We start from the raw sequence: 23,994 nt of genomic DNA on the forward strand, positions 1-23,994 counted from the left end.
TAATGATGAAAAAATGCCATTTCTCCCATGTACTATTCAACTAGAAAAATAGCACATAGCTTTAGTCACTTCTGACAGATGAATCAGGTGACTTTTTTTGGATGCCAAGCCAATATCCTGATAACATGGAGAAGAAAAGAAGGCTGCCTAATGGCACACAAGTTTTATTAGGAATTTCCCCAGCGATATCCAGGAGATCCTTTAACAAGACACCATCCAAGCACAGAGAAAAAAATGTGCTTAGCTACAAAAATGTGCTACAGCTACCAGCTCCTAATGGTATTTAACAACTGCATGTAGATTGCAGAACTTTGGGTTCCATTTTCAAGCACACATCCAAAAAACAGAATACAAATGCCTGTTCAGGTTTGCACTGATACTAAAAAGCTACTACTAATAGCAACAGGATTAACCATGACTTCAAAATAAAATTAATTTCTCTCTTCCTGTGATCCAGCTATATAAACTGATCTACACTTGTTTAGTCTCTTACTGATTAACCTTTAATTAATAAAAAAGCTTCATATGAATTTAGGACATATGATGAGTGTTAGAAAGACAGGTTTGTAAAAGGAACCTATCTACCTGTTCAGGGGAAAGAGGACAGCAGTAAATGCTGTCCACGCCCCTCCAGGCCCTGTTATCAGGCCACTACTACTATTGTTGGAAGACTGACCAGTCTCTGTGCCTACTCAATCCATAACCATCATAAATGCAGCCCAAGGTACCTGTCCAATGAACAAGCTTGAAATGAGGTGTGATAACCAAATTCAATTCACACAACCCCTTCAGGCAAGAGCAGAGCCCGTGACTTGAAGCAGACACACGAAGCCACATATCTACTACCAACTTCAATAAGCTCAGCAGAGAAAAGCAGATGCTCTTAGCTATTAGGGCACAGAAAGTCAATCTTTGGAATCCTCACCACCCCTGATTACAGCCTCGTACACTCGTGAAAGTACACTCGTGAAAGAATTAAGACTGTAAATGCACACAACATTTATAATGTTACTAGATTTGAAAATGCAATTTAGAACCTAATTAATCTTTAGATTTCAAATGCAGACTCCTGCATTAAAGCCACTTTTACAGAGGAAAATTTTCCATAATTACTGTTTCTTTTCCTTCATTTATTGGGATAAAAGCTACTACTATTTGGTCTGAACCTAAAAGTAATGAGTAACTTCACACCTTACTGAACAGTAACAGAGAGGTAGGTTGAACTTACCTGATCGGCCACCCCTCCTGGAAGGATGGTTTTAACAATCACGCCAGTTGACTTTCCTCCTACTATCCCAAATCCCAGACCTGAGCCATCATTGACCAACTCTATGGTCTCCACATGCTGCCAGTGAACCTAAAAGGAAAAAATAAAAGCTTGCAAATGATTAAAAACATAGCATCATAGAATCGTTCAGGTGTAAAAAGGCCTTTACAATTATCAAGTCAAACTATTAATACATATAAAGGAATTTGCAGCATATTTTCTCTTATTTTTTGAGTATGTTTTTAATAATGGAAAGTTGGAGGAAGATTTACATATAATACCTTTTTAACATTTACTATTAGGTGTGATATTACATAATATTTAATCAGTAAATAACTAATTCTATAACAGGTGGAACTTCTCTGATACAAACCAGAGCTGAATAATGAGTCAGAACTTCCAAGAACTCATTAAATGAACACAGGCAGCAGCCTAGCACTGCCCACCTTCATGCCCCTTTGTAGTCAGTAAATACTGCTTCTAGAAAATCACACAGGACTGGAAATTAAAATTTTCAGGTCTGTTCTTCAGGCATGTTCACATCAGCCATTACAACAAAGCAAAAGAGAAACCAAAATCCCAATTCAGTACTTCTAAGGCTGAAAGCAGAACCAAATATTGTGAGGCAGGTAGTAAGAGAAATGCCCCACGTAGTATTCTTCTGGGTTGTCTGATGGCAACAGCACGAGAATGAAGTCATTCTGACAGCAGACTGTGTTCTGAGAGGGGCAAAACTGCTCTGAAAGAAAGGCAAATCCTATCTCACTCGCATGGGGCACTCCTTGAAGGGACAGCTGGAAGCTCATGGTACTCCTTCTGAACAAGAACTCCTACAGTAAACTCACCTGAAACTTAAAAACACAGCTGGTGCTACACCAGGTATAATCTTAAAATAAGCTTTTCTTTTGAATAATCAAGGTATTGCAAATTCAAAGGCCTGTGGTACCTGTTTGGAAATCCAGTCTTAACATAAAGCCAGCCTAATAAATCAAAGCCTGAAGGAAAAAGAATGGCTCCTAGTATGTTGCATTTGAAAGCAAAGAGAACATGAAAACTGGGAAAGGTATGCTAAACAAACCAGAAGCAGCTATGGAATGTTTGTAAAGAACATCTTTTCATGCAAGGGAAGCTGTTCAGCGAATACAGAGGCAATCACATAGATAACAATTTTGTCACAGCAATACTGGAAAAGAGCAGGCTTCCCCTATGTGCTGGCAGGAAAAGTTAGGTCAGTCTGCTGCCCTCCTGTACACAGATATAAAGAACATTTCTGACATTCCTCCACTAAAGGCTTTATACTAATGATTAAAAAAACAGTTCCTTTTTCCAGAATGATTGCTCTCTACACTTCTGGTAATTGACTCCCTTAAAGAAGGGCCACAGAAGACTGAACTTGAATATAAAAAAATTGAATATAGGCTGTTTCATACCAGGACAATCCATTACATGAGTGAGGTAAGAGGAAGAGAAAGTACAGTTTATATCAGCCTGATACCACCATGTTTCTGAACTGTGCTGTCTACACCTAGATGTGCAAAAGCCCTCATAAGAAAGGAATTGTAGTAGAGCTGCTTTTTAGGGAGTCCTTAAGCGCATCTTGTAATTTCACTGGAGCTCCCATGCTAACAGATAATAGAGAAATAAACACAAAAGCACCCATCCAGCTGGTGGTGCAGATCAGATTACAAAGCCTCAAAAATTTGTTTGCTTAAGCAGAATGCAAAGAAAAAATATCCTGTTTAGTGCAACCTCAAAATAAAGCTTCATCAAGTAAGGTAAACATGCTGCATTTGCACTGGTGGATACAGATAATTTGGCAGATGGGAGCATAGAATACATCCAAGATTAAGATTTTTCCCCCAGCAAGCAAGAATATTTTCTAGTCTTGAAAGGGAAAAGGTATAATAAAGATAAATAGAAGAAAAACCTCAAGAATTGTGAAGGAATGTACATACAAGTTACAAAAAATTACTCAAAAGACTATATGCAGTAAGTACCTGTACATCCAGGAATGAATACACAGATGTTTGAGCTATACTCACCGGGTTGGAATGGGCTGAAACTGTGCTAGCAGCAGATGGAGACCGGGAAACTACAGGACTGATGATCTGAGGAAAAGTGCCTCTAGCCACAACTAGCTGGACATTATCTTTTGCCTTCTGCAAAATGCTGATAGCCTGTTGATGTGTAATTGTCTGATCAAGAGCTTGTCCGTTAATAGCAAGGATTTGATCTCCTTCCTTCAGCTTTCCATCTCTGTCACACAGGTGTAAACAGATGACAAAATAAACAAATAAGAAAAATCAAGGAAGCATTGACACAGAATTTGCAATATTTTGACAATTTTACAGGATTTTTAATAACCTCAATTCCCCCTACTTTTTTAATCCCCCCTGCAGTGTTGCTGAAAGGAGCTGATGTGGCACCCTGGTGATGGCTCCCTTTGAAGCTAATCCCACTGCTACTTTCCCCTGGTGACTACCCCCTAGCCAGCTTTCTCTCCCTGAACCCCCATGCGAGACTAAGTATATTAATCTCAGTTGCTCCCAACCACAGCCTGGGAATTTATGCTTATCCTTGACTTTGAGCCTCTTGCTTTACAGACCAAGTGCTCCACTTTGTTCAGTGTACCCATTCTGAATATTCATCAAACCATAGAGTGGAACACACTTTCATCAGTATGTTACAGAAACAAATTTTGTTTTGCTGAAAAACAAGGCGGGGCGGGGGGGGAGAATAAATGAAAAAAAAAGGACAAAGAAAGAAACCAAACAAAAGTCCTGAACAAATTAAAAAAACCTCTTCACTTTCTGACAAAGAAAGCATCACTGTAAATTCATATACTGAGTCCTTCCTCAGATCTACTCCAAAGGAAGTGCATGAAGCTGAATTATCCTCTCTTTCTTCCACTACTTCTTTGCATCCCAAAGTGGGAATGCTTTGATAAAAAAGGGGAGCAAGGGCAGCAAGGAAAACAAGAATTTCTATTACAACACCCTTTGTGAGCCCCCACACTCGAGAAACCCAAGTAGAGCACCAAGGTAGGGAAAAACTATTTAGCTTCAACTTACAAGAAACAAGCAAACAGAAGAAAAAACCAAAAAACAAACAAACAAAAAAAAGCCACCTCGCCTAAACCAAAAGAAAAGAAAAGAAAACAAAAAGACAAAATTGAGGAGACTAAAAAATATCGTAGGGTATAAAGCAAGCTGCATTTTATACCTGATTAACTACAATTAAGTCTGTATACCATGTTCTTGTCTCTCTTGCCCATGTTGTTATTAGACTTACAGTGAATATTCAGATCACAAAAAATCTGAAAATATCTCACTAAAGCACAGTGAGAAGTAGCGCCAACATGTCTCAGCCTCTCCACACAACGTACAAAGTACACCACAAAGCAGCTTGGACCAGTGACACACTTTACTAGCCTGCAGTGAATGAGTGCTGCTGCCATTTACCTTTGAGTTTGTGGGGTTCCTCAGCAGTTCTCTCAACATTAGCTGTGGAATCTGAGTTTAAGTCTGAAGCATAATTTCAGCAAGGCATTATTGCTGAGCTTCTGTAATATCAGCTGAGTATCTCTGTGAATATCCCTGACTTTAGATCAAGACTTGCCTGATGTCAAATCTGGGTTTCACACCTGCTCAATGGGACTCTACCTAACAAATAACACTGCCAGATACAGCTGATTTTTTTGCATCAAATTGTTCTTCAGTGCATTCAACGATGGCAAAATATGTATTCCTACTTTAAAAGACATGACACAGAACAGTAGCTCCCTCTTTTTCCCTATTTAAAAATCCCAGGGAAAGCCATCTGTAATTTCTGTAAAATAAGAACAGTTCATATGATGCTAACAGTTCATAATGTTTCAACATCATATCAATTGTGGCAAGTAATTTTACCTCTGTGATGATGCTCAGAATGTGAAGAGAGAAACATGTAAACACGTCCTTGTACCAGAAGGTCAAAAATAACAAAATAACAAAAATAACAGCAGTAACACAACTGAACTGCAGCGTCACATACACACATGGTATAGTAAAATATTCAGTAGTAATGTTACCTATGTGCCACACTTCCCTCCTGGATTTCTTGCACAAATATTCCTAGTTCTCCTCTGTTTTCACTCTTGAGTCCCACAACACTGAAGCCCAGACCACCACTTAGAGGTTTAATAAGGTCAATTGTCTCAACAAGACGACCCTGTTCAGCAAAAGTTAAAAAATGTGTACAAATGTTAAAAGGTTAAAAATGAACAAAGGTTAAATATGTTGAAAAGCAGCAACAATAAATGTGGCAAACAACTGGAAATTAATTTTTGAAACAAATAAGTTGTCACTAATTAATAACAACTATAGCTGAGCAAAACTGTACAAGCTAATAACTGAAACACAGTTGTTCCTTTCCAATTTCTTGCTATCATACAGAAAATGTTTGAGAAATAAATATTATTACAGCACAGAAGAGGAAATCAGGGAAAAATGATAAATATATAAAGTTTTGGTTTAGTAGTGACTGAATAGTATATATATATAGTATATATACTATATATATACTATATACTAATTTATATATATATATATATATATATATATATATATATATATTTTAGAGGGTACAGGACCACAGGACCACTTTCAAGCAAAACCAGAAATAGATGAATTTCAGACAGATGAAAAAAACTTGGACTATGCAAAAAGGCTCTCCTGTACACCACTAGGCTTCTCCTATCCTGCTCTCTTACAGATTAATTCGATAAATCCTAGAAAATATGCTTGGGCTCTCCCAGCTCCAGCCACTGAAGGGACTCGTGCACCACTTCTGCCTACTACAGAAAAGTAGTAAGATTAGAGAACAATGCACAGCAAGGTCAAAATTTTCCATTTTATTTCCAAGAAACACATAGATTTCGTTAATTATGCATACAAGAGCAGGCTCTGACAAAGTATCTCCCTCATGCACAGAGCAGCAGTTTTACAATGTGCATGAAAAAATAATGGCATACTGATCTGTAATACACACACTGGTCAGCTAAGGACAGTAGCTCATGAGTGACTATGTCAGGGCTAGTTTTTAAACTGCTTTCTCACTTACTAATTGTTTCTCAAACTAAAAGGTTACTTTTATTTATACATAAATGGTATTGTGGTTCGTACAGGAACTCAATTGCTTTTAAATAAATATACGTGTACCTTAATCTTCATATAATCAGTAATCCATATTTTGTAGTTATTATATGATAGGGTTACCTGGGACATGTTTCTGATCAGCTGCTCAAAGTCATCACTGGAGAATTTCCCATTAATCTGAGGAGTAATGGACCTCATTGATGTTTCTAACACATTAGCTGGGTTGCCATTCTGCTGAGCCAACAAATATGACTCATTAAGTGGCAAGGACCCCATGTTCACACCATGATGGAGAAGCTGAGGGAATTCACCACTGGAATGTATGGAAGGAGTAATATTTACCTGTAAAAGATTGAAGGCAACACAGATTTATAGACACAGCAGAAACCTTCTTAGGTAAGGACATTATCATAAGCCAACTGACCATCAAAAGCACTTGAAATTCCAATTTGCAATTTTAAACAGACATTTTAAGGAGAAAAATTACCTTCAATATTTATACCCAACTGAGTACAATTGAGTTGCACACTACAACCACAAAACAAATTGATTAGAATAACTTAAAATTATTTTCAATACTCTGTCTAAAATTCATTTGTTCCCATCACGATAGCATCTTGAAGTACTCCATCACTATGCTAGAGGTAAACAAGAACAAAGGTTTCCTACAACATTAGTATTTAATGAAAAAAAACCCAAAAAACAAAACAAAAAATGTTATCACTTGTTTTACAATTTTAAAAAGAAGCATGCAAAAATTGATGAAAAAATAAGTAAATCACACAGCTACATAGAGAACAAATTTCACTGGTCAGGGTTTCTGCATCTCTATGTACTACACCTACCAGTGTTACTATCTGCATGAGCTAGGATTAAATATAAGATTAGTGAACAAGTCTGAAATCACCAGGCTGATCTGTAAGTCACAATCATACATTTACACAAACTTTACAGCCACTTTTCTCAGAACAGAAAAGAAAAACCTCTGTTTTGCACAGCCACAGTAAATCACCTCTTCCCAGTGATCTGTGCCAACCAATCTAATAACTGCTGGTGATATAAAGCTCAGGTAAAGCAGAAACCCTCATTTGTCTTTTGTCTCACATGTCTGTTGACTTTCAATTGGTACTGCTTTACTCCAGATAAATTTGCTTCCTACTGGCCTGGCATACTAACTATTATATTGCAACTTCAAATACTTTTCATAGTTTTACAATGCACACTTTCTAGCATTCTGCATCACAGTACAGAAACCTAAGGTTCCCCTTCCTTTAAGTCGTACTTTATACTTCAAGTATCAATAAAAATTTCAAAACAGTAAATATATTCTAAAATATTTACTGCACCAGTCTCAATTGTTCAAGCATTTTACATCTATTGGGTTTATCATATCAGTTCTCCAACAGTCCAGTTATTAAATGGTCAATATTGTTCTCCATCATACAATTTCATCTCATCTGAGTGTCTTAGGAAAATAAAACAAACATAATTTGTTGAATAACTTATATGGCTGGGAAGGCCTCAAGTTAAAGAAAAAATACCACAAGTCAGCATTAAAAAGAAAAGTTTTCATTAGCATTTCTAAGTCAGCTCTGACCTAAAAAAACTGTAAAGAAGAAAATTTGGATGTTTGGAACTCAGTGATTTTTATATCCCAACAATTATGTTCTTTATCCATACTTGTGAGGAATCATTTGGGTTATGTTTCAAACAAATTGTAACACCTAAAATGTGCACATATGCACTTTCTTTGATTGCATACATTTGTGTTGGAAAGCTTGTAATGCACAGATAGATAAGCCTTGTTTCACAGTTCATCACACGTAACAATACACAGAGACGTAATCAAATTCTACCCTTTTGAGAATGTCAGACTTCCCCTTACATTATATGAATGGATTTGAAACTAGTAAAGTCTACAACATACTTGCGTTTCTTATCTGCATAAGGCCGTATAATAGGTTAATTCACTTCCACCTTCACAGTGTTGTCCATTTCAATGTATAAAACTGTATAGCTGAACTTGGTCAGTTATGTGCTTTATTTCTTATTCTCCTCCATCTTCAAATCTTCTGATAGAGACTGTTGCTATGCTTATTCCCACAAAATTTGGTCATTGGTGAAATCATTAATCCTAGGAGTATCTAAAATTATGGCACCTAACCATTCATATGAAACAGCCTAAGAGTATATGAGATACACACCACCTTTCATGTGCACCTAAAGGCCATAGTATACAGGTCTGGTATCACAAATGTTAGTAAGTCATAGATTCAAGTTCTCTCTAAATCGCAGTTGTCATTGCAGAAAATAGCACAGAGTTACCCTTTCTGCTGTAAGTTACCATCCTCAGAGCACTCTTGGTCAAAGCAGTCCCTAGAGAACTTATCACCTGCTCTGGCAAAGCCAGCAAAGTTAGCCTAAACAAAGAACAGAACAGTACAAGTAAAAACTACCAATTTTATCCAATGTCCATTAGTGAGGGCTCACTAAACTACTTTGGTGCAGCTTTTGGAGTGGTAACTTCAAACTAAGTAAGCCAGGCTCAGCAGCTGAGCATGGTAATGACTTCAATCAGTATGATTATACCTAGAGAAAAATACATTAAATATCTGCAATTTCATTTAGCACCGTTCTAACTGCATTATTCTGTCCTGAGGGCTCCTTCATCCAGGAGCTTCTGGATGTTTCACATTTCAGGGTGGCAGAAGTAGAAAGTCATTGGTATTACTGATAGTCTTATAAAACCCAACTGTGTGCAAATTCCCTACTTTGAGTAGAGTGTGTAGTCAGTTTCTAAGACAAAAAAAGGAAAATTCTGTAACAATGCTAAAAGCAAAATTTGAAATGTACAGAAAGCTAGAGCACCTTCTACTTTACAAAAAACAAGCCACATTGGCCAAAAAGGAGAGAAACAGAATTTTATGTCACAGCAACTGACTGCAGCTGAGAGCCCCCTGCTTTGAATTTATTCTACGACACCACACAATGTTTCAGACTGATAATGCAGAGACAGTCCCAGTTTGTGAAACCCCTCTTGGCATAAAAAGCCTACGTTCCTCATGTATCTAAAGTACTTCTTTACACACAAATGTGTAGGGAGCAAATTGCACTAGAAAAATCATACATAAATATCTACATCAAACCACAGTAAACAAAATTATGTCCGTTTTACAAGAGTATGGATGTTATAAATGGTGTTTGCATTATGATACGGTTTTTCTCTAGTATACCATAAAAGACTCTCTGTATCTATAATCACCAAAGAACAAATGGAACTACACATCAAAAATAAAACGTTTTAGAGTATGACATATTGCCATTATGACTAGCATTACATGCTTAATCTGAATCCAAAATACTACTTGTACCACTCAAACTTGTACTGTGATTTAAGTATGTTCTCCTAGTACTACTGGACAGTGGATTGATTGCTTTAGGTAGCTCACTGCACTGTTTACAGTGTTCTAAGAGCAGAGTAATCATGATGGGCACTTCAACTTCCACCTGAACATCTATCCAGTATCACCATGCTTTTCTCCACTCAGGTTTGAAGGACTTTTTCAAAAAAGGTAGGGCAATGTCCTTAGGGAATTCTGGATTTCTCCCTGGTAGAGAATTTGCACATTCTCATGCTGAAGCAGTAGTTGTTTCACGCCGATGATTTTTTTTTAGTTTCTATATTGCATGTTTTCACTGACCAAGTCCTGTTCAAACTGGCAAATACAGTGGCTATTTCCTCCATTTGAAAGTTCATCCTTTCTCCATACTTTTCTGAGTATACAGATATACAGGAATAGATATACAGGAATAGACTGACTTTTCCCATTGTCTTTCAAAGCAAAAGATGGAAACTGTTCTTGTTTTTCTAATACACATAATGCAGTAACAACTCCACTATTCTGAAAAAACTGGATTATATTTATTTGCACAATGGTTAAAATACCACTGAAAGGAAATCTTGCATACTATATACATTGCAGGAAAAGGAAAAAATAACCTTCCAGTTCAGACTAGAAATACCTAGTCCTCAAATCTTCTCCTCAAAATTTCAGTACAACAGCAGAGCCACAACACAGTATTGAACACAGTCACATCAATAGCAACTGACAGCAACATATCATTTTCATTACACCCTTTTTAAACAAACACAGCTCATATTTAATGGAAAATGTGCTTAGTGCATGAAGCCAACCTCACATAAAATTTCATCTGACCTCTAAAACTCCAAGAAACAATAAAACTAAAAAACAGTTAAACTGTTAACAGAATAAAGTTTTCTGTGTGTGTGTGTGCAAAAACCTCACATTTCACATCTCCTCTTTGGAAACAGACATAGTTACACCTTAAGAACTATTAAAACATTTATAGTGATATTTACGGTAGTTCTTAATGTAGAAGTTCGGAATTCCAAGACATATTTATAAGCAGAAATGTGATGACCACTCTCTTCCACATGTCCCACGAAATCCAGGTTTATAGCACGAAAAACTAGAGCGCAACTGCTATATATTCTTGGTAACCACAGCAGTATAGGTCATTCCAGAAGGAGCAATAAACCTCAAGCGCAAATCTTAAAATGATATATTTTTCTTAACTTACAAATTGCACTACTTTCTTAATTTACATATTGCACTACTTTTGCAAACTACCATAATTCCATTAAAAAAAGCTTTATAGCCCCTTGACTGTATATTTACGGAATGAGACATTACTGCTTTTTTTATAAGCTTGCTTATGCTGTTTTTCCTTGATTGGCTTTCTCCTTATGGTATAAACATCTCCAGCATGGACAAAATTTGCATAAGATAAAAAGGAAAAATCATAAATACCACTTAGTATGACAAAACATATGTTTTAGTCACACAGACAGACACAGAATACAATCAAGTAGTGCTTACAGGCAGTAGCTCAAAATACTTTAACAAAAAAAGCAACACAATCCATGTCTGTACTGTACCAAAACTTAAAGCAATGTCCTCAACATCTCTAGGTCTCAACTTATTCAACAAAAAGAAATTTTCAGTATTTTTGCACTGCATCCACTGTGCAGCAACCCTGGACACCCCAAGAAGCACAAGACTGATTGCAAGATTCCTGAGTAGCAAGAAGGCCAGCTGCAACTGCAATCACACTGGAAGTGAGGAAGCACAAGCCGGAGAACATGCACAACAGCAGGAAAGGGCCCTGAGCTGCCAGGAACAGGAATTGGCACCAGCACCACGCTGCTCGCTGCACCTTTATGGCTCCATCCACGGAGCAGATGAAGTAGATCCCAAATTAGCATTTCTTGTTATCACTTCATTTAAAAGCACAAACAGTATTGTTGCCAAGAGGAGCTCAAAACATGAACTAAAATCTCTAGTTGTCCAAACGACAGAGTTGAGTTAACAATGTTAAGTGTTCACCATCAACAGAAAAAGACAATATCCCACTTCTTCCCTAAATCCTCCCTTGTACAGACACCCAGCTGCTACCCACCACTACATTGTGAAGAAAAAACTATGGTCAAACTCGCAAGTAAAACAAAAAAAAACAAAACCAAAAAACACAACAGAAAAACAAAAAAAACCAATAACCAACAAAGAAAATCCAAAACAAAAAACCAACAAAACAAAACAAACTATCAAACCAAAAAAAACCCCAAAACTGAGAAATGCAGCCCTGCCATCTGAGCCAACCACTAGATATTTTGTTCTGGCACAGCTCTGAGTGGAAAGGAGACAGGACAAGGTGTAGAGGAGGAGGTGAACAACTGAGAGACAAAAAGGAATAGAAAAGAAGCAGGACAGGGATGCTAACATAGTCCAATCATTTTCTTTAAAATATTTCATAAAGAAAAAAAAATAATATTAAGATATTTTAAACACCACAATCTCTATTTTTCTTCTCTGTCTCTGTCTTAACTTCAAACAACAAGACTGCTCTTCAACGTCAGAAAACAAGCATTAACTGAAGAACAAGGACAGAAAGAGACAAGAAAAAAATAGTTTTTTCTTTCAGTGCTCCCCAGTTCAAGAGACTTCTGAAGTCAAAACAGTAATTCACAAAAAAACATCCCTTTGTTGTGCTTAGACTTTTCCACTTCAGTTAACTTCACAATGACAGTTTAGCCGTACAAACAAACCCTGTTCACTCATTTAGGGAAAAAAATACTCCTCAACATTAAAGCCTACTAATAAGAATCAAGGCATCAGATTTTCTGACTTTAGACCATGCCTCAAGATAAAGCAACATACCACCCAGTCCACATACTGCCCAAATAGAGGGCAGGACTTTCACTATCATCTCTGTGCTTTCAAGACACAATGCCTCAAGCCAGGAACACATCTTTACCTTGAAGTTTATTGATGACCCTAGAGGTCCACAATGAAGTCTCACTGGTTGACCTACATCTGCTGGGATACTTGCAAAGAATCTGTTTGACTTGTAAAGTAAATTGCCATTCTGTCTTCCCTGCTCCCTTCCCCTTTTTCAAACTACACTGTCCTAAAAGATGACCTCCTCAAGAATTTTGCAGTAGTCTTGTAGCTGCTTAAAAACTCATTGAAAAGAGAGGGGCAGTTAAACAGACTGTCACACTTCACGTCGAAAAGAAGCAAATGCCCATTAAACTGTCACTGCAGCTCATCATTAAACATAAAAAAATTAGCCATCCTTATCTCCAGTGGGTAGAAGCCGCAACATCTTGTCATTGCACAAGTCAACACCATTGGTCATCCTGTCTCGAACAGGGCTCTGACTGCAACTGCAGGGATACAACTTCTCTCCTTATTCTGACACAGCTTGGCCAAAAAAACCTGGTCACTACTCACATGCCTTGCAGTTTTCATCAACCTGTTGCTTAAGAGCTTCAAGAGCACAGTACCCTTACAGTTGTGAAAAGGGTGTCCTTGAGTGGTGTCCTCAAAAGTGCCCCTATGAAAACACAGGTTTTTTTAACATAACTACCTATTTTATGCTTTTATTCTGTGTCCTGTTTCAGTATGCCTTGTAAATATTTACCACAAAATAAAAACAAATAATCTCATGTCAAATTGTAGGGAAGAAATTCTACAGAAAAAATATAAGATGAAGAACTGACAAAATCTAAGAATGCTGGAAACATATACTTACATGTGTAAGTGTTCATATAAGCACACATAAAAAAAAGGGAATTCACATCCAAATAGCTCCCCTGTCAAACAGAACAGGGTACATACCATGCAACATGCACAGAGCACTAAAATTACTTCACAGACAAACCTGCAGTCAGGACAGAAAGTGAAATTATTATTTGCTTTTTAAAAAATACATGCCTTAAATTACCCATCCTAGCATCTCCTGCTTCATTGTCTAATTTAGCAAAGTGTATTTAAAAAGATAGCCATCCTTTAACTTCATAGCTAATGTCCAAAAGTGAAAATTTAATTTGCCATTTAAAAAATTTTTATTAAAGTTTCAGGCATACTTTTACTTCTTACTACATGTTCCTAGGGTCTTCGCCATGTAATTCACACAATTTCTGGATGTCACTGTTAAATTCTCATTTCCAAATGGCAGTGCAAACAAACCCTCAGGACAGCTTTTTTTTCCTGAGATTTTTTTAAATTACTCCAATGTCATTAAGTCTCTAAATATTAAACAGACAAAATTTGAAAACCATTGTGATGAATACAACATAGACACCATTCTAATTTACTTCTTGTCTGTGCAAAATAGCATCAAGATGACCCACAAGAAGCAATAAAGGGCCACAGTGCATTCTTCTGCCGCACAGCTGAAGTACTGTGAGGATTGTGAGGAATCCGTCTCATCATAGTCTGGTCAGAGACCAGATGAGGCTCCACACTGATGATAAGGTCCATGCGCAGAGTCTGCTCCCTCCCACCAGCAATTCTGCATACCCGACAGAGCTGGCCATCTTGGAGGAGTCAACAGGAATGACAATTTGCAAAGGCAGATACATAGTTTAGTCCTAATGCAGTTACTGAACTACTTTTTATATTCTTCAAATTCTTATTCTGCTGACCAGAAAATTATAGCAACAAATAAAGTCAATCTAGCCAAGTTGCTGACCCTTTTCTCAAGCTCATTGAAAACATGCAGAAAATTAATACTTAATACCCTGAGCAAGCAAAAAGGAGGCAAAAGCTCTGGCTTCTCTTTGATCTTTTATTCCTATACAAAGTACAAAATAGATCTTCATTTCCTTCAGAAGTCAACCATTCTACAGCTTCCCTCTACGTCCTTATTTTAGCAGGGTAAGACACAAAGGAGCAATAAAAGGCTCCTAGGAAACAAGTTCTAGACCTCATAGAAAACATGCTCCTTTTGAAGGTCAGAGAAAAAAAGCTTTATGTTACCCCCCCCAACCATATCACCATTTCCCTACCCTGCACATTTTAAGTAAGAAGGATACACAAAAAAATCACATATACATAAAAATCACATACACAAAACATAGCTTCCCAAAAAGTCCATGTGGTATGTCCCCAAACCTTTTGATCAGATGTTTAGTTTACGCTACTTCACTGTTCAAAAAGCAGAAACACAAACATATTTGCATTACCTTAGCAAGTTTCCCCTTGCCCTTGCAGGACTACTTGTCCTACCTGATCTCTCAGTTGTTGAACAGAAGTCTGAAGGCTCAGAATTTGATTAAAAAGAGGACTCTGCAGCACTGATTTTAATAGGCTCAGTTTCTCCTCATTTGCAACGTCACCTCGATCCCGAAGTTTTGTCTGTAAGCGCTCCATGGCCTGGAGGGCCCGATGAGTATCTGTAGCAATAATCATTCCTAGTCAGCACCAGTTTCTAGACTGCATAAATCAGAAGCCAATGAAAATTGTATTTTTGTCCATCAAGAAGTGAGTTACAAAATGAAAGAGCCTTCATTGAAATCCAGTTACAGGAACTGTGGCTACAGTCCACTGCAAATAAATAGGGGCATAAATAGTCATAATAGAAAACATCTTTCTTTTCCATGCAAATTTTTAATTCAAGAAAAGATTAAAATGAAATCCAGACAACAGGCTCAAATTCAAATACATTAAACATATGATTGTACAAATTTTGTTTTCAAATACAAAAGCCCAAACACAACAGCATTTCTAAGCACAGTATATTATTTTTTTTCAAAACCTTTCTCAGCAGTATACACCGATATCCCAAATCTATCACACACACTCAATGTGGCCACAAAAATATCGTGATACAAATGAAAAAAAAAATTACCAATTGTTTCCAACATGTTCTCTGCTTCTCAGCTTCTATTTCAAAACTGGAAAGAGACTGTAAATACTTCCCTGAAAAGTAACAGAAGAAAAAAAAGGTCACATTTATAGAAATACTAAGCTCTGAAGGGAAAGAAAAAAGGTTGACTTTTGAAAGCAATAAACTGCAAAATAACGATCCACAAAAAAAACATCTTCACAGATAATTAAAATAACCTCAAAGTCAAACTCTGACTCACTTTGGTGTTCAAAATCTTCTTGAAAATTGCTTTAGGAATATACTTTGTAACTTATTTGCATTTCCATATCAAAGCAGCTGTCTGCCTACTGTTGCACAACATGTCCTGCACTGTTTTAATCAGACACTATGAATCACAGCTGCCACTGAAATTTTACAGTTTCACTGCTTTCCTTTTCAGTGATTCACAAAAGACATTCCCTGCGGGATCAGTTTTCAAGCTCTGTGTTGACAATTTCAGGCGCATGAGCCAAAGCACACTTTTTACAATCACCTTTGAAAGAAAAGTCATATAAACCACAAGGCTACAAGCTTGTAGGATTCTCACACTAGAGCCTCCACTATTAATATCTAATGCTATTGACACTCAGATGTGGATGATACCTGAGTTTTTCTAAGTGTGGGTTTCCAGGAAGGAAATTCCACATTGGGAGGAAGAAATTCTGAAATTGCTTTCCTTATTCTTTTTTGCTGCTTTTTGGGGTTGTTTGGGCCTTTTTAAAAATGTACATCTGCAATTGCTCAGAAATTTGCAGTGACAGAACATGTTTGATGGAGATGGATAGGTGAGAAGTGAGGAGCTCAAATATCATTGCAGGTGTATGAACTGTTGATTTTATCTTTCATAGTTTGTTTTCTTTATAGTAGGAAAAAAAACAGTACAGCATCCCCACTTGAATCTGGAGAACCTAAAAACATGCAGAACTGTGATCTCAAAGCACTCAAGAAAAGTAATTCTTTCTTGAGACATTGGATAAAAAGAGGAAAAGGAATGACGTTGACAGATCACTAAATAAGACAGCCTAACAGGATCATTAGTTATAGAATCTGATCATTTTGTCAAGCCTATACTGTTTGCAGTTAGTGCAGAAAAAGCAAACCAAATGGATTTAAAATGGTTTCAAGTTCCATGGGTACGACTTCCCTAGTTTAAATATGCCTGAAGCTTCCTAATTCCAACCTTGCCATGGGCAGAGAACTTTCCACTAGATGTGGTTACTCAGAGCCCAGTCCAGCCCAGTAAAAGAATGGGGAGTACATAACCTCTCTGAAGACTGCATTTGAATTTGACAATACATCGATACAGAATCATTGATCATCCTTTTTAGGATTATTATTAAACCCCTTAACCTGACTTTGTCAAAGTAATGTTACTCCATGGTCCAAATTATGCTTTTAAATAAAAATAAGCCTTTATAATTTTTTTCTTACTTGGCAAGGAAAATCCCAAAATGTGATTACCAGATCTGAAAAACGACCCAAATATCTTGTTTTTTCACCTTGTCACTCTATAAAACAGGACAAAACAAAGTCTATTTTACATGGGAAGGGCTGGATGAGATTTAAATGTTATGAAGGAAGCTGACTTCCCCAAACCCTTATCACCCTTATTTTCTTTCTAGATTAAAAACTACTATCACTTCTATTCATAGCCACTATTTAAAATCAGAGGTATTTATACCATGCTTGTAGATGTTTTCCTCAGTACCTATGCAAATCACAGCAGTTCTTTCCTGTGTCACTGCTCCATTTCTTTCTCAATACCTACCCTTGGGGCTGTGTAGTGGATGGAACCAGAGAGCCGTGCAAAAAATCAGAAATTTAGTATTTTTTCAGTTATTTTATTTATCACAGCACTATATGCACAAGCATATGACATCTTATGTTCAACAGATGAAACTACTCAGGAAAAAATAGAAGGTTACTGTTCTGCTTTAGCTTTGCAAGAACCTCAAGAAGAGATGCAGTTGTAAAATGTCTCTACCTTTTGGGGTAGCTGGATATTGTTTTATTTTATGACTCAATTTGACTAAAATTTCATTCTTCTTGTGCTGAGAAACGTAAATTTTACAAGTGACAGTACCCACAATCATCTTTGTGTTGATGTAATTCTGAAGATATGAACTCTAACAACTTATAGCAGAGGTTTCTACAAGCAGACACAAGTCCTAAACATATCTATAGGTTGAGATTATGCCATGTAATTTGCAATGAAAAGAAGTCCTTAGCTCTGCTAAGACACTCATTACTTACTTTCTATTTATCTCATGCTTTAGAGAGGAGTGAATACTGCTCTAGTGCCATGCTAGTATCAGCAAATCTATTTTGAACTCTCCGTTTATTCACTTTATTTGGGTTTCTATTAGTAGGAATTCCCTTCCCAGCTGGCCAGCTTAATGCTTTTGTCGAAGTCAGCAATAAGCATGAGAAAGACCAAAACTGTCATCAGAATGTTTCCCCTCAGACACCTCCTCTGAGGCAGATGCAATGCACTGAGGCACTCATGTTTGCCTCTACAGTGTTGCAGGCCAAGCTGACCCCTGTTTGCTCCACCTGCACTCTGAAAGGACAAATGGACACATGACTGCTCCTGCTGTGCCACATCAATGCTAACAAGTGGGATCTGCCAGCACCAGCTTAATGGCACATTAACACAGTGAAGTATTGGAGAAGCAACCACACATCTCTCCAAAATACACTGCAGAGACATATCCATAAACACCACCACCCACTACAGGACACACTGGCCCTTAAACCAGCTCGCTTCTAAGTAGCAACAATGTGCTAGTGAGAAGTAGAGTGGAATGCATGATCACTTGTTGAAAGGCCTAATTCTATTATACTGAATATTTTTATAATGGCATTGTAGATTTCTAGATGGGGAGTTTAGTTCTAGTGGGGAGTTTAGTTCTGATTGCAGATTTCTAGATGGGGAGTTTGTAGATTTCTAATGGGGAGTTTAGTTCTGATTTCCTCATTTTGCAATCTCCTGGCAGTCTGTATCACAGGAACCTGAAGCCAAAACCAACCCTTCTATACAGGATACAACAATCTTCACACCTCAAAGAGCTTAGTAGCTTAGCTCAAAGTAGATTTAACTATTTTTGTATTTCAGTGCTGAAGTTTATTAATCTCTTCACAGTAATAAGAACACAGGCTGTCTGAGTCAAGACTTTATAGGCAAATCGAAGAAAGACAGTTAAACAAATAGCAAGTTAAATCTATGTTCAAGTTCAAAACACACAGGTAGCTGAAAGCTGTGATGTAAACAAAAAACCAACAGCCAAACAAACCAAAAAGAAAAAAAAAAAAAAAGGAAAAAATCAAACCTCACCACCTTCTCTCACTTTCCTAATGTTCTTTTAGAACATTAGAATAGAAAACACAAGGAATTTTAGACAGGTATAAGGTGACAAACACACCATATTCACTCTAAGAACAAACCAAAGTTAAAGATGATCCCTTTCAAGTTTGCACTTTTGAAATTTGATTCTTCCAACACTAACAAACAAAAATGGGGTTTTTTGCCACTCTTCGTGCTACCCTTCTTTGATAATATTGGTTGCCACAAAACAGCTGGCATGTTGCAACTCTGGTTTCTATCTGTCCACTTCTGAAACACTAAAATGCACAGGTGGCAGAATTTTTTTTAACTTCTGAAATTTATTTGATCACCTCCTTTCCACTACAATTGCAGAAGGCATTTAGCTAAACAGACAAAAGATTTGTGAAAATAGTAAGGCAACGCATTTCCATTGATCATTCTTTCACATCCATCACTTAGTTTCTACAAGGAAACCTACTCTGTTTCATTGACGGATACTCCATCTACTGCTTCACAAAGCCATTTTAGATAATACCTTGGAAACTAATGGTCATAGCATGGATTAGGAAGCATGCAATGCCAAAGATAGAAAGCATAGTAATAGGCTTTGCCCCATAGCTCCTGCATTACTTGAAATACTCTGAGCATACAGAAGAAATGCCTATCTTAAGAGCGATCTCTAGGCCCAAACTCTGGCTTGGAGTTACATGAGATTAAAATTAAATCTATTTCAATTAAGCAGCAAGGTAACCACAACATGCATTTTATAGCTGCTAAAGAGAGTATTTTGGAACTTCTAATCCAACACTTCGGCCTGTGTTTGTGTGGGCTAGAGATATCCTTTAGTACATGATTTTTATCCCATGCCATCTTCCTCCCCAGTTTTCTGGCTATCACTCCAATAGGCATATCATGTTAGCACCCGTGTCGTGCGGGAACAGCAACCAAACCACACAGGAAGAGGAAGATGCTCATTACTGCTTAACTTTCTGCCTTGCCTGCAGATTTTAAGAGCTCTTCATTTTCCCCACTTACCTCCTTAAAGATGGCTACTAACCCCAGGAGGAAAATTGAGGTGGATCCCCAGACACTGAGCAGTCTTGTGAAAATCAAGGCAGTGGAAACTATTCACAGTGAATTCAAAGATCTCATGCTTTTCTGGTTTTTATTCTAGCTACTTTTCTGTCAATGCAATTTTGCTGTTACATACAGTACTTTTTTAAGCACACAAAGGGTGTGAAAATAAATACAAGACAGCAATGACCAACGGGGAAAAAGAGAACAAAAAGAAAAAACAAAATTAACGTGCACTGTTCCACAAGGAACAAAGCAGATTTCCATCAACTACCTGGAATGTAACAAGCAAACAAGAGATGCCTGACATCTACATTTGATAGCTATGCTAATGAAAATTGTTCTGAAACATTCAAAGCAGAAATAAAAAGGCAGTATTGCACAGCCTATATTAAGACTCTAAGCACTTTGAAAAAACATTACTAGCCTCTTTGAATTTAGCAAAATGCCGAATGCATCAAAAATGCATATAGAGGTAGTGGTTCCATATGTTGAAGAAAAGTTCTGTGAGAGAGCTGATGAACAACACCATATACTTTGAATTAATTATGAAAACAGAATTTTGAACATTCAACTACTTTTAATCTTCTGTATGCATCACTCTAATGTATCAAAGAAACTTAAAATCTTTTTCCATGAACCGGCAATCTGTTCCCTGTGTATAATTAATAATTTTCTGTAACATAATATCAGCATAAGATATAATATCCATGGTAACTGACATGCTAATAATTGCAACTGGGAAATGCAACTAAACTATCCATAATGATTGCACCTACTGATAAATGTGTGTGATATAGTGTATTTAAAACTGATTTGCAAAGAGCATTTCAAAAATAACAGCATAGAAGGTAGGGTGTTTCTGGTGGGGTCTGTTGGGGATTTTTTTGTTAATGAAACAAATGCATCATCTTTTTAAAAAATTTTTTTTTCAGTAAATATCTTAAATTTAGATCAATTGGCATCCTTTTACATTAGTTTCAGGAAGTGCAAAGCAACTTTTAGCATATACAGAATATAGGGGACGCCAGTGAATATACTGAATTGCTGAAATACAGGCATGGTTAATATTGGCTCTTTATGTTTTCAAGCATAGGCAAATGATAACCATATTCATTAAATTCAATTAAACCTGATGAAGCATAGATTTTACAACAGTTGCACCTCAATGTATATTGGATTTTCACAGAGGTGACATGGCATACATAAATGAATAAACACAAAGCCTCTCCAAACAGCTGCTAGTAAGCATCAACAAAGAGTCATCATTTTCCCTACAAACTGAAAACAGAAATTTCTCTTTGTGTATTGTGACAATAACAAGTGACTTATACATTAAATCATAACACTGTTTAACAAGACCACTGTGTGAGGGGTTTCAGATATAAGGACAGGGTCTGAAAAGCCTACAAAACAAATATGTTATTATTGCCAAGACAAAAATAGCATATTTTCCTATTGACTTGTCAGGAACACCAGCAGTGAAAGAAGACTGTCCTTATCAACAATAATACAGTATTCTCCCAGCATGGCATTATACTAACCAAAACTGCTTAACCAGGATGCTCAAATATAAAGCCAATTAGAAAGGGTACTGGATGCGCTTCACAAAATTTTAATTTTTTTTTTTTGTGTTGGAAACATGGAGCAGAGATTTAAAAGGTCTTTACAATAGTTCTCAATATGCTGAATTAAGTGCTACTTGTTAAAACAAAACCATCTACAGCTATCTGCATGACTGAGAAGATGTAAGGCATTCTTGCCTGGAGAATTCACAGACCAGGGCCCCACCAGGGCCAGACAGAATGAAAAGATCCATTAGTATCTACCTAGTGCAGCTCTCTTTCCGTAGTGCTGACAGCTATCTAACTTTCCTAGTGCACTTCCACATGAAGGGGGGAGAATGTATCCAGTTCCTAGTGAAAGCCTCTTCAAAGCACTAAGGAAACCATTAGAAACACCACAGCTAATCAGTAAATGTTACATGCATGTTACTGTTAACAAGATAGGAGACATAAAAATCGGCAACTAAAAATTGATAATTTTTTTTTTCTAAATTATGTTCTCTGTCTAATAATGCTGCTTGTTAAGGTGGGTATGTCCTTAGTTATTTTCCACTTGCATTCTTTTCTTCTAGTGTTACAACTACTTTCAATTTCCACAGAAGCATCAAGTAACACTCCCAAAAAGTATTTTACCACTTTCCCCTTTTCCAGTTTATTCCTCCCTACCTAGGAGTTGCTGTTTCCTTGGGAAACGCAGAAGTGATACGGAAACCACAGGGCATCACACAATACAAGTTCCGCAACTGCAGAATTCAGACCCTTCCTCTTTATCTCAGTAAATCTCTGCTTTCCTACTGCGACAGACTCCCAACACCCTTTCAGGGACCAAAGCCAGTAAGGACGTTTCCTATCCAGCAGTTTTAATTAAAAAAAAAAATCTTCTACACGTATTAGGACACAAAAATATAGCTGGACGATGCAGTGTTTATAAAATCAAAAGGAAAATCAAGAAAAAGGAAAAAAAATTATAACCAACGTTTTTCTGCCAAACGGCAAATCAAACCTCTTAAATGCTGTACACGGAGTTCAAAAGGTCGGCTTTGTGAGTTTTTCTTTTTCTTTCTTTCCTCCTAATACTCTTTCCAGTAACACAGGGAGGTGCTGGCAGCAAGGGGGAACACGAAACACGAACCATCCCTTTCCTTTGCGCACCCAGACTCATCCGAGAGCACATCTCCGTTTCCACCCAGCCAAAGCTGTTACCGGGGAGCTGCTGGCGGGGTCCGACCTGCGGGCAGCGCCGACACCCGCACGGCAACAGGTCCCGAAGAACCGCGGCCACCGCCCCGCCTGGAGCCCGAGGACACGGCCAGCGTCGCCGGGGCCTCCGGTCCGGCTCCGGCTGCGAGCGAGAGCCAACGCCGCCGCCCACAAGTGCCGGCCGCGGGCCGCGGCCGCTAGCAAGGTCGGTGGCAGCGGAGGCAGATGAGGAGACCGCCTCCCGTCACGAAATGCCCGCGGGGGATAAATAAAGAATGCGTGAATGGGCAGCAGGGCTCCCTGCAGATGTCAGGGGAGGTTCGGCTTTTGTTTACGTGAGGACGACGCCCCGCCAGGCCGCCAGAGCCCGCGAACCGCCCGCCCGCCGCAAGCCAGAGCCCCGGCCCAGCCCGGCCCCCACAGCCGCTCCCGCCGCCCGCGGTCGGCTGAGGCGGAGGAAGAGGGGATGTGCCGGGACACAGCAACAGGCTCAGCTCCCCGGCCCGCGGCTCCACGGCCTCTCTCCTCCTCCAGCCCCCCCCACCCCACCCCCCCCCCGGCAAAACCCTTCGGATCAAATGAACAATAATAAAACTTCGAGAGGCAAACGCGTTTTAAATGGTAGCTCGAACTCCAGCGACGCGGCGGACCCTCCCCGCCCTTCCCGGCCCGCATCCCCGCGGGACGACTCGGACGGGCTCGCCCCGCTCCGCGCCACCCGGCCCAGCAGCACCCTGCTTACCCCAGCGGCTCGGTGGGCCCCGCCGCCCGGCCCGGCTTTCCGCCCTCCCCGCCCCCGAGTAGCGGCGCCGAGCGAGCCTCGCCGCGGGGGCAGCGCGCTCGGGCACGCCCCGGCGGCCTGAAACCTAATCCGGCAGCCCCCGCCCGCGGGTCTCACCGGGGCGGGCTGGGCGGCCGCCCGCAGCGACGGTGGGCGGGGGTATCCGGGGGATAGCGGGGCACGCTCGGGGTGCCCGGTCCCGTCCCTGCCGGCCTGTGGCCTCGCGGCCCTTCCCGCCGAGTGGGTTTCCCCGCGGCTGCCGGGGCGCACGCCGTGCCGGGATGACACCGAGAGGCCGGGCTCGTCCGGCTTAGCTCTCCGGTTCGCCTGCGAAGTGAAGGCGGCAGGCTGGCCCCTGCCTCTCTCCAGCGGTGCGGTGCCGCCTGCGGCCGGGCCTGGCCCCGCTTGCTGCC

The 23,994-nt window shown here is 39.0% G+C and overlaps 1 protein-coding gene across 23 annotated transcripts in view; it reads right to left on the reverse strand.

Moving 5' to 3' along the window:
• Nucleotides 1-23,724, reverse strand: part of MPDZ (multiple PDZ domain crumbs cell polarity complex component) — a 94,479-nt gene extending 70,755 nt beyond the window's left edge. For 11 of the 23 annotated variants that reach the window (XM_063180659.1, XM_063180664.1, XM_063180669.1 and 8 more), the window contains exons 1-7: nt 23,543-23,601; nt 15,619-15,689; nt 14,997-15,163; nt 6,523-6,744; nt 5,337-5,476; nt 3,310-3,523; nt 1,229-1,357 (exon numbers count right to left, since the gene is read on the reverse strand). In XM_063180659.1, coding sequence (XP_063036729.1) covers nt 1,229-1,357; nt 3,310-3,523; nt 5,337-5,476; nt 6,523-6,744; nt 14,997-15,163; nt 15,619-15,634 — 888 coding nt within the window. In that variant the 5' untranslated portion in view covers nt 15,635-15,689; nt 23,543-23,601. Of the gene's footprint in view, nt 1-1,228; nt 1,358-3,309; nt 3,524-5,336; nt 5,477-6,522; nt 6,745-14,996; nt 15,180-15,618; nt 15,690-22,752; nt 22,771-22,803; nt 22,822-23,542; nt 23,603-23,698 lie in introns of those variants that run through there. The other 12 variants (XM_063180672.1, XM_063180670.1, XM_063180671.1 and 9 more) reach the window with 7 other exon arrangements.
• Nucleotides 23,725-23,994: the final 270 nt, after the last annotated feature.

Source organism: Melospiza melodia, chromosome Z (genome assembly GCF_035770615.1).
Source record: "Melospiza melodia melodia isolate bMelMel2 chromosome Z, bMelMel2.pri, whole genome shotgun sequence".
In the NCBI taxonomy this organism is placed as follows: Eukaryota; Metazoa; Chordata; class Aves; order Passeriformes; family Passerellidae; genus Melospiza; species Melospiza melodia.